The 12,542-nt window shown below is 31.2% G+C and overlaps 1 protein-coding gene across 1 annotated transcript in view; it reads right to left on the bottom strand.

Annotated features, from left to right (window-relative positions):
• LOC114332850 (uncharacterized) overlaps nt 1-10,618 on the bottom strand; it is a 66,137-nt gene extending 55,519 nt beyond the window's left edge. Inside the window, exon 1 of the mRNA XM_028282627.2 lies at nt 10,385-10,618. Within this exon, the coding sequence (XP_028138428.2) occupies nt 10,385-10,424 (40 nt within the window). The 5' untranslated portion in view covers nt 10,425-10,618. The remainder of the gene's footprint in view (nt 1-10,384) is intronic.
• Between the last annotated feature and the right edge of the window lie 1,924 nt (nt 10,619-12,542).

Here is a 12,542-nt window from a genome sequence, read left to right as displayed (position 1 = left end):
TGTATTCACCCAATTTTGAAAAAATGTGAAAACTTTGAATTATCCACGTCCGTCTGTCCGTCTGTCTGTAATCACAACTCCTCCGTCAATATACCAGCTATAATGACAAATGAGGTGTCAAATGAAAGCTTATAATCGAAGGATGGTACTAAGGGTGAGATATTTGACCTAGGCTCTCTGTCCGACCGCGAATATAACTCCTCCGTCATTATACTAGGTAGAATGACAAATGAGGTGTCAAATAAAAGCTTATAATTCAAGGATGGTACTAAAGGTGATAAATTTGATCTAGGCTGTCTGTCCGTCGGTCTGTCCTACCGCGAATATAACTTCTCCGTCATTATATCACGTAGAATGACAAATGAGGTGTCAAATGAAAGCTTATAATCCAAGGATGGTACTAAAGGTGAGATATTTGACCTAGGCTGTCTGTACGTCGGTCCGTCCGACCGCGAATATAACTCCTCCGTCATTATACCAGGTAGAACGACTAATGAGGTGTCAAATGAAAGCATATAATCCAAGGATGGTACTAAAGGTGAGATATTTCACCTAGGCTGTCTGTCCGTCGGGCCGTCCGACCGCGAATATAACTCCTCCGTCATTATACCAAGTAGAATGACAAATGAGATGTCAAATGAAAGCTTATAATGCAAGGATGGTATTAAATCTAAGAAGTTTGACCTAAGCTGTCCGCCCGTCTGTCCGTCCGACTGCGAATATAACTCCTCCGTCATTATACCAGGCAGAATGACAAATAAGGTGTCAAATGAAAGCTTATAATGCAAGAATGGTACTAAAGGTGAGATATTTTACCTAGGCTGTCTGTTCATCGGTCCGTCCGACCGCGAATATAACTCCTCCGTCATTATACCAGGTAGAATGACAAATGAGGTGTCAAATGAAAGCTTACGATGCAAGGATGGTACTAAAGGTGAGATATTTTACCTAGGCTGTCTGTCTGTCGGTCCGTCTGACCGCGAATATAACTCCTCCGTCGTTATACCAGGTAGAATGAAAAATGAGGTGTCAATTGAAAGCTTATAATGCAAGGATGGTACTAAATGTGAGAAATTTGACCTAGGCTGTCTGTCCGTCTGTCATTCCGACTGCGAATATAACTCCTCCGTTACTATACCAGGTAGAATAACAATTGAGGTGTCGAATGAAAGCTGATAATCCAAGGATGGTACTAAATGTGAGAAATTTGACCTAGGACTTCCGGTTTTAGAAATGCGACCAGAAGTACTCTTTTAAAGTCACCGCAATAGTACACGTGATATATTATTCGAGGCTACTTCGCAAGAAGAGAACAAATATATACTTCCGGTTTCATGACTGTCTGTTCATCTCTCTTTCCGTCCCCAAATACAACTCCTCCATTATTAATAAAAATAGAATGACAAATGAGGTGTCGAATGAAAGCTTATAACCCAAGGATGGTATTAAAGATGAGAAATTTGACATCGGGCACCGAAATAGTTTAAGCGATATATCATTCGACGTGCCTTAGCAAGATGAGGAAATTTTTGGTTTTGGTTTTTATATCATTTCGGCTTAAAAAGTTCTAACCAGAAGTGCCGTTATAGTCGCAGAAATAGTACGTGTAATCAATCGAATCGTATTGAAAAGTTGAGTTTTAATCTTTAGTTCCTGTTTTAAAATCATTTCTGTTTAAACAAAGATGACCCAAAGTTTAGTCAAAATGACTCAAAATTAGTAAAATCGTATATCAATCGACGCAAAGTTACACGAAGCGTTCAAATATCGACTTTCAGTTCTACTTTCGATTACTTTGGGTGAAAACCTAGGACTTACGAAGTCCAATTACTTGTTTAAAGGAAAGTTACACGTTTGTGTCGGAATGTTTTAGTGGTGGCGCCCTCTAAGCGTCTATATGCAAAACTAAAAAGACACACGTATTATAGATTTCCCATGACTACCCCATAGGGTATATGTATACGAGAGAATTTATTTCCTACTTAAGAAATCCAAAGATTTTTTTTTAAATATTTAATTGTTTAATGATGGAGTCGCTTGGGTTTCGCCTTTCCTTTAATAGAGATCACTATTTCGTCCAAATGCTAATTATTTCATTGTAATTGGCATACGGGGAGAAAATATTTAATTTCGAGTCAAAGTACCGTTACAGGCTCTCCTGAAAGTCGTAAAACAACACAAAATCGGGTCACATGGAAACAAATCTAGGAATTGTATTCCTATTATTCAGGGTGTCAGTAAATAAGTATGATAAACTTTAAGGTATATACACGAAAAAATAATGACAGTTTGTTCGAAAAATGTATGTCAGCAAATACTTATTTTCCGAGACACAGGGGTGTTTGAAATTTGGTGAGTTTTAAGACATAGTTATTGCGCATTTTTTGGAATACCAATAAAAATTTTGTATTTATCATTGGCGCGCATACGAGTAATTGTCTAAATTTTTTTAAACACAAAAATAGTACGCCACTGAGGTATGTCAAATTAAAAATTATTTTTAAATTCGACGTCAAATTTATGATAAAATCCTTACCTGCCTGATTTTCACATGATGTACCATTTTTATGCAAAAAATAAAGCATCTTTGTGCGTATTTTTCATTTCGTAATACATTGTCAAGAACTATCAAATATAATAATACCTACTAAACTAGAACAATAACAGAAAATATTACTAATAAGATTTTGACTATAGTATTTTTACTACAAAAGCGATATTACGTAGGTCAAAATTTTTGACGTAAGAGAACTATCAAAACATTAGAATGTGACTTTTCATTATTGCAATGTTTATAATCAACATGGCAATAATGAGAAGTCACATTCTAATGTTTTGACAGTTCTCTTACGTCAAAAATTTTGACCTACGTAATATCGCTTTTGTAGTAAAAATACTATAGGTGCAAAGCTACAAAAATGTTCAAAATGACATCCTTCACTGATGACAGAAGAATTTTGTATTCATCATTGGCGCGAGTAAGGGGTAACTATACTACTTAAAAAAATATATTACGCCACTGAGATATGTCAAATTAAAAATATTTTGTTTATCATTTTTGAATTCATCTTATAATTTGTGACAAAAAATTTGTCTCGTCTATTTTTCATATGAGGCGTCGTTTTTATACAAAAAAATAAAATATATTAACGCTAACAAAGCACTCGAGTTAGTTTCCATATGAATAGAGACTTATTTGAAATACTTTGTAAACGTATGTTTTATTCTTTTCCATAAAAACGGCGCCTCTTGTGAAAAAAAGGCAAAAAAGGTTTTTTGTCGAAAATTGAATGAGCAATTCAAAAATGATTTTCTTCTTCTTCTTCTTTAGTTTATTGACCTCCACCTACTTGGGTATTTGGCCAGAAATGGTTTTTGATTTGACATATCTCAGGGGAGTACTATTTTTATCTTTAAAAAATTCAGACCATTACCGTACGCACTCCAATGATGAATTTAAAATTCTTCTGTCACCTCTAAAGGAGGACATTTTGAAAATTTCAATAGCTTTGTACAAAGTTAAAATCTTTTTAATGATATTTTCTGTTATTGTTCTAGTTTAGTATTATTGTATTGAATAGTTATTGATAATATATTAAGAAATAATGAAAAATACGCGCCAAGGTATTTTACTTTTTTGCATAAAAATGGTTCACCATATGAAAAAAAGACTAGAAAGGTGTTTTACTATAAAATAAACGAGCAATATAAGAGTAGTTTTTAATTTAAAATATCTCAGTGGCATGCTATTTTTATATTTAAAAATATTGAGACGATTACCCGTATGCGCTCAAATAATAGATACAAAATTATTAGTTGTATGTCAAAAAATGCGTAATAATAGCATCTTAATATCCACCAAATTTCAATTTCATAGCCCAAGCAATCTTAGAGCAATAAATAAATTGGCAGTTTAAAATAAAAATTGCAACACCCCTTATCTTGGAAACGAAGCATTTACTGAGATACGTTTATAGAACAAACTTTCATAATTTGTAGAATTACCCCTCTAAGTTCGTCATACTTACTAACACCCTGTATAAATATTTATTTTAATTAATTTTTATTTGTTTTTTTACATATCTCCACAAAGTACTTAAACATATTACTTTTTTTAAAACTACCTTTTTCAGAAGAACGTGAAGTTACATTAAAATACATGATTATTAATATTATTTACTATTTACTATAGTAATTAAGACAGGTTTTAGTATTTCAGTGAAATAATTAGAAATACAATATTGAAAAAATAGTATAAGATACGATACAATATAAGGTCGATCAGCACCGAACTGTTTAATGGATAAAAATTATTGGATAATATGTAATTTATAGTAGGGGAGGAAAGTATGCTAAATGTACAGTCACTCGAGAGCTTTGGGGACCTATTGGGTTGTGAAGAGTAGGTTCTAAAGCCAAAAAAAGTTAAGTAAAGTTTTCCAATTTGGTGAGGACTTTCCATTTTTAATTAAATTTTCCATTTCCAACAATCGTTCTCTCCGATTATAGCGCCATCTATCCATCATTCGAAAAAATGTTTCAAATAAAGGTTACTAATTTTTACACAAGGAATCCGAATTTGTAATAAAAAATGGGGGCTCCTATTTAAAATTTTAAAGTAACCCCCACCCCACATCCGTGGGGTTCGTGTTTGGTGCCATTCTATAGATTGTTCAAACATAATGAATAAGTGTATTTTTCAATTTTCGATCTGATGTTCATTTCACGAAATATCGCGGGATTCGTATTTAAAATTTTAAGTTTACTCCCACCCCTCTCCGTGGGCAGTCGTGTTTGTTATCATTCGATAGATTTTTGACAAATATTGAGCACGTATTTTTTAGTTTTTAGATCTGTCGTTCACTTCGCAAAATATTCGCTTTTTTCTTGTGAAACTTTGTGATTCACCCATTTCCTTACGCCCGCCCAAATCGTCAGATTTTTGAAATATACACTGTTTTGCATGTACTTAACTTACCTTATCTTAATCTGACGATTTCGAGTTTTTCTAAGGATAGATTTTTTTCGGCCCCTTAACGAACTCCCCTGTGTTAAGAGCCAATATATGCTAGAGGTACATCTACAGCAGCGATACTCAACCTGCGGCCCGCGGGCCGCATGCGGCCCTCTTACGGTTTTTATGCACCCCGAAGGCTAACTGAAAGACCTTGTAAATGATCAAATTGTTTTGAACTCAAGTAAGATAGTTGGTGGTAGCTTTTAGCATTTTTTATTTGCGACATAACAGAAAAACTTGCCGAACTTAATCGTCGTTTATACATTGTAAACAAAAAATTATTTTCGTAGTTGACAAAAATAAAGTATTTGCTTTCATGGATAAGCTAAAGATGTACATCGAAGAAATTAATATAAAAAATCTGCATAACTTTCCGACATTGGTGAAAGCTCAACAAGATGCTACTTATTTCTAATGTTCTTAAGCGTTAAATTTCAGAAACGATTTAATGATTTACGAAACATTAGGAGATGTCTTCTATTAATGGAAAATCCCTGGCACTTAGAAGTAGCAGCTACTATACAACTTGCGGCCGTTTTGATTTAATAGCACAAACTTGTCACATGAACTAATTAATTTTAAAAATGATACAAATCTGGAGACAATTTTTAAAGAAAAAAGAGACGCAAATCAATATGAAGAATTCTGGAAATTAGTACCGGATAACTATAAAACTCTCAAAAGTTGCGCTTGCTTGTTCCTCAAGTTGTTCGCTTCATCATACCTGTGCTAATCCTCATATTCAGAAATTAAATATGCAAAAAATGTTTAAATATCCTGACACTGATTCGCACCTGGACGACGTTGTTATTTCGCAAGTCGACGTTTCGGCGATTTTAAATCCTGAATCAGATCGATTTTTATTTTTAAATTATGATTTTTTTACATAATATATCATACTATCGTCATCCATCTGGGCGTGATGAGGTAATTGATCTTTTTTGAATGAGAATAGGGGTCGTGTGCTAGCTCATTTGAAATTCTCTATATAGAAATATAAACTTTAACATAATTAAGTATACAGTAAGCCCAAAAAAATTTTGTTTTAAATTAAATTAATTGACAAATTAAAGAAAAATGAATGTAATTGATTTAATTTAAAATACATTTTACTGCTGCCAGAAAACAGAAGACAATATATTTGACAAATAATAAACACTGCTTTTCCCTTAAATCCAAAGTCCAAACTGCTAAGAGGCAGGTGGTTGGAAGTTTGAACAATAAATTTAAGCGAAAAGCAATATTTATTTGTGAAATAAACATTTTTTTCTGTTTTCTGACAACAATAAGCTATATTTTGAGTTAAATAAATGACATACATTCTTCTTTTTGTGTCAATTATTTTAATTCAGAACAAAAATTTTTTGGGCATCCTGTGAATAACCTTTTAAATAAGCTAGCACACGATCCCTATTCTAATTAAAAAAAATCATCGATTACGTAATCACGCCCAGGTGAATAACGTTACTAGTATGATACATATGCCAAAAAATCGTAATTTAAAACTAAAAATGATGTTTCAGAATTTTTCCTTAAAGTCGCCGGCTTACGAAATAAAGAATTTATTCCTTTCATTTGCACCATACTGTATATTACTTCACACAGATTGCGGCCCGCAAGCTGTGGCAACAGCTGATATGTGGCCCAGGGAAAAAAAGGTTGAGTATCGCTGATCTACAGGGTACCGGGTTTCTCCCCATATGATAATCTGACGCGATCGAGTTACTGCAAAAATCCCCGCTTGGGCTCCCCTACCATTAGTATGTTAACAGTAACAATTATAAAAAACAAGGGCTGTCCGATCTAATTGTGTTCTGACTATAAAGGAATATCTAAATAAAGTAGACTAAAGAATGACTTTTTTTATAAAGTAAAAAAAATCGACCCGGGCAGATATTTTTTCAGATTTTTTTAATCATTAAAAAAATAAGGTCTTTTGTACTTTTTCTCTTAAGTTGATCGCTTTCGAGTTATAAACAATAATTTAGAACCGAATAAAGAACGACAGATAACTATTTTTAAGGCTCAAAAACATAATGTACGAGTAAGTAAAAAATATCATTTTTGAAATTACTACGAAATATAATTCTCAAATTCAAATTCAAACCTTATTCTATCAGTTCTTGAGAAGTAGGTATTTTGGACTAATTTCTCAAAATATTGTTTTTTAATTGTTAATGCGATCGTCTTCCCATAATAAACCTTCCTCATTAACAAGTAAAAAAAATATTTTAGAATAAAATATGGCAAAAATTCTTATGGGGACCTCATAGAAGAGAGTTTGTACTTAAAATTGTGTGCTTGATTATTACAAAAATAATATTTTTTACTAGCACTTTGAGCCCTAAAAATGGTAATTTTTCGTTCTTTTTTCAGTTTTAAATTGTTTATAACTCGAAAACGACCAACTTGACAGAAAAATTACAAAAGACCACTTTTGTTTAGAATGATCCAAAAAATCTAAAATAATATCAACGCGGGTCGATTTTTTTTAATTTGTAAAAAAGTCATTTTTTAATTAATTATAGTCAGAACAAAATTATATCGGCCACCCCTGGTTTTTTACAAGTTACATATCTAATAATTTTTATCCATTAATAGCCTAATAAAATAAAAAAAAATCAAAATCTAATTCCATACAGGTTGGAATAAATTGTATATCAAAAAAGTTTAGGTGAATACAAAAGATATTTTCAAAAAAGTATCCAAATCATATGAGGGGATCATTGTTTAAATAATTAAAAAGGGGTCATTTTTGCACAATATTTACTTTTTTAATTGCTGAGGTAATTTACATTTTAATGAAGGTCTTTAGGGTTTTTTCCTACAAAGCTGAAGGACAAATCTTTCACCTAAGACTTAATAAATTAAATTTGACCCCCTATTTATTTAAATAATTATATATAAATTTTAAAAATCAAATTTGTAACAAAAAATTTTTTGCGTTTTAAATAAGCACTATAAATTTATTTCATTTAATAGAAGAAGTTGCGCTATGTTACCACTATTAAGCAAAAAAAATTGGTTAAAAAATGTTTAATAATTTCTGAGATATTTAATTTGTTTTTCAATTGTTACTATATCTTTAATTGCAAAAACGCGGTTGTTACCAAAAGAATATAAACCTGCTTAAAATCTCATTACTTTTATTTTTATGTATGATTTCGATAAATGTATTGATAAATTAAAATTTCAATTTACCTCCCCTCTAAAATGACATTTGAAAATTGTTCTAATTTGTTTATAATTTGTTTTTTTAATAACGTCGCGGGGATTAAACATTTTAAAATGCTGTTCCGGTAATCGGGGTCATGGTAATTTTTCACTAATTAACAAATTTTTTTGTCGGTTTTTCTTCTTCTTTTTTTCCTTATAGTAAAAATATAAGTTTGCTTATAGAGGGGGTTTCATTAAGAATGTCCAATCTCTGAGTTGTCGATTCTAGACCTCAAAATATTAAGATTAAACTATAATCACTTTAATAAAATATGGCTCCTTACTGAATTACAGGGTGTTTTATTTAAAAATTTAAAAATTATTTTTGCTCAGAATTTTAAAACTATTCAACATATCCTTTTCATACTTGGTAGAAGGTGTAGGTACTATAAACCCTACGAAATTATGTTAAATACAGGTTTCCGGCTATTACCAGAGGCGTACGACAGGCGGACAGGGGAAAGCAAATGGTTGACCCTTCCCAAATTCTACGTCACTGGCGAAATTGCCATTTTAGCGCAATTTTTAAATTCTCCAATATTGTCTATGTAAATAATATCCTCTTTACTGGTAACGTAAAGTCATTAGATTTCGAGATATTTGAAGTTAAACATGTAACGGCACAGTTATTTAGTTATTTTGATTAATATATATTATATTGTGCCGCTTAATTTTTAGTTTCAAATATATTAAAACCAATGATTTTATCGTTAAGAATGAATAATATACTCTTCAGTCTTAACTATAACATCATTAGCTTTCGAGATATTTGAAATTAAAAATTAAACGGCACAAAACTTTAATAAAAATAAAATAACTGTGCCCTTACATGTTTAACTGCAAATATTTCGAAAACTAATGACTTTATCGTGACGAGTGAAAAGTAAATTATTTGCATTGAGAGTATGGGAGAATCCAAAAATTGCGCTAAAATGGCAATTTCGCCAGTGACGTAGAATTAGGGAAGGGTCAACCATTTGCTTTCCCCTGTTCGCCTGTCGTACGCCTCTGGTAATAGCCAGAAACCTGTATTTAACATAATTTCATACGGTGTACAGTACCTACACTTTCTACCAAGTATGAAAAGGATATGTCGAATAGTTTTAAAATACTGAGGAAAAATAGTTTTTAAATTTTTAAATAAAACACCCTGTAACTCAATAAGGAGCCACATTTGATTGAAGTGATTTTGGTTAAACCTTAATATTTTGAGGTCTAGAATCGACTACTCAGAAATTGGACATTCTTAATGAAACCCCCTCTATAAGCAAAACTATATCTTTTACTATAAGGAAAAAAAGAAGAAGAAAAAACAACAAAAAAATTTGTTAATTAGTGAAAAATTTCCAGGAACCGGATTATCGGAACAGCATTTCAAAATGTTTAATCTCCGTGACGTTATTAAAAAATCAAATTATAAACAAATTAGAACAATCCTCAAATGTCATTTTAGAGGGGAGTTAAATTGAAATTTGAACTCAACAATACATTTATCAAAAATATGCATAAACATAAAGGTCACGAGGTTTTACACAGTTTTATATTCTTTTGGTAATAACGGCGTTTTTGCACTTGAAAATATAGTAACATTTGAAAAACAAATGGAATATCTCATAAATTATTAAATATTTTTAACCAATTTTTTTTTGCTTAATACTGGTAATATAGGGCAACTTCTCCTATCAAATAAAATAATTTATAGTGCTTATTTAAAACGCAACAAATACTTCTTTGCAAATTTGATTTTTAAATTTTATATATAATTATTTAAATAAATTGGGGGTCAAATTTAATCTAGTAAGTCTTAGGTGAAAGATTTGTCCTTCAGCTTTGTAGAAAAAAACCCTCAAGACCTTCATTAAAATGTAAATTACCTCAGCAGGTAAAAAAGTAAATATTATGCAAAAATGAACCCTTTTTAATTATTTAAACAATGATCCCCTCATATGATTTGGATACTTTTTTGAAAATATCTTTTGTACTCACCTAAACTTTGATATAAAATTTGTTCCAACCTGTAGGAATTTACATTTTGATTTACATGTAGTGTAATATTATTTTACTAGACTAGACTAGAAAATCGGTGGAGATCGACGTAATATCGGATCCTCTACTAAAAATTATTTTTGTAAGATATAATTTGTAACTCACCTATCAATAAAATTACCAGGACTTTTCCAAGAAGCTTCATGATTTTGTATAGTCTAATTCACTAGAGTTAAAATTATAACTGAGCTAACCTACGAATGCTAGGTCTATACCACTACGACTTCTTCAGCTTGCTATTAGAAGCTAAAATGAAATCACAGCACACTATTTGAACCAGGTCCAGAATGATTCTCTTATACGTGCTTATACCAAGGCGGATAGAATGATAACCAACTATAAATAGCCAACAAACAAAATTTCCAACATTCAGACAATATCGTAATCAGTATAACCAGGTCAAAATGACGTAAATTTGTGGTAAAGTGGTAAAGAAAGTGATCAAATTTTCATAAAATCTCTTGATGTAAATATTACATTGAATAACGGTTTTTGCTCCAAATTTTAAAGAACCGCTTGGATTGACAATAAATTGACATACACATAGCTAAAAAGTCAAATAAAAAAAGTGATATTGTGCCGAAGTGTGTTTTTGCCCTGGAGGTGATTTTAACCCCTAATGGGGGGTGAAAAAGTATGGGTCATTCCATTTCAAATCACTCAATTTTGGAGCAAAAAAAATTTTGGACCTCTGATTTGTCTGAAAATTGGTATGTAGCTTCTGCGGGACGTAAAAATAAGATATTTAAGGTCAAAAAATCTTCTTCTTCTGTTTTTCTTAAAATGTTATTTTATGCGGTTTTACAGTGATTTGGTGTTTATTTATACAAATTTGCATTTTCTATCGTAAAGTATCAATGAAAAACATAATATTTTGATAGAAGGGCCTCAAAAATGTCATTATATGGCATTATAACAAGTTACTTTGATTCAAAACAAGATTTTGATAAAATTTTTTAGTGTAGAAAACGTTAAAATACCGTTTTTCACATTTTTCTCCATTCCCAAAATATATCGTAATCGATTTGGCTGAAAATTTGCCCAAAGATAGACAAAACATAGGACTTTAAGTGGTGAGAAGGATTTGAATTATATTACAATACCAAAAAAGTTACATGCTATATTATAGTCAAAATATAGGCGTCTACTGTAAGTACAATTAACTCAAAAATATCGACCTCACGACAAAAATTGTTAAAAATAAATTGTAATAATTGTAAATACGATTTGTTTGGAAAAATTTCAGTTCCTACCATTTTCGTCGAAAAGTTCAAAATGGCGGAGATATTGAGCAAACAGGTTCTCCTTTAAAATCAAGATGGCGGCTAACGTAACGGAGAAATTCATTCGTGATTTTAAATTTAGGCTACTATTGACTCCCCTAAAGATCAGAAAAATAAAATTTTGGACAGCTCGGCATTCAAGGTCAAATGCTATCCCGACTGGACTAATATATACTTTTGAGTCTGATATTACTGCATGTAACTTTTTTGGTGTTGTAATATAATTCATATCCTTCTAACCACTTAAAGTCCTATCTTTTGGCTATCTGTGGGCAAATTTTCAGCCAAATCGATGATGATGTATTTTGGGAATGGAGGAAAATGTAAAAAACGGTATTTTAACGTTTTTTATACTATGAAATTTGATCAAAAACTTGTTTTAATTCAAAATAACTTGTTATAATGCCATATAATGACATTTTTGAGTCCTTTCTCTTAAAATATTATGTTTTTCATTGATACTTTAAGACAGAAAATGCAAATTTGTTGAAATAAACACCAAATCACTGTAAAATCGCATAAAATAACATTTGGGAAAAAAAGACGAAGAAGATTTTTTGACCTTAAATATCTTAGTTTTACGTCCCGCAGAAGCTATATACCAATTTTCAGACAAATCGGAGATCCAAATTTTTTTGCCTGAGTGATTTGACATGGAATGTACCATAGACTGACTAATTTTAAGCAACTTTTGTTCTATAGTTTGTTTTATTTTATTTTTGTTTTTTCAATAAGTTAATATTTGTCCAGTTATTTGCCACTGAATATGTTCATTTTTTAACAAAAAAAAACACGTTTTTAGGCGGATTTTTGCAAATAACTCAAAAAGTAGGTATTTTATCGAAGAAAATATTCATAGCAAAATTATAGCATCTAAAAGAGTGAAAGAAAGGTGTATGTATAGACTCTCCCAGCTAGGGCTTACAATACCAGAATTCCGGGATCCCGAATACCGGGATCCCGAACGATTATGTCCGGTA

Source organism: Diabrotica virgifera, chromosome 4 (assembly GCF_917563875.1).
Source record: "Diabrotica virgifera virgifera chromosome 4, PGI_DIABVI_V3a".
In the NCBI taxonomy this organism is placed as follows: domain Eukaryota; kingdom Metazoa; phylum Arthropoda; class Insecta; order Coleoptera; family Chrysomelidae; genus Diabrotica; species Diabrotica virgifera.
This window is presented reverse-complemented; position numbering and strand designations above follow the sequence as displayed.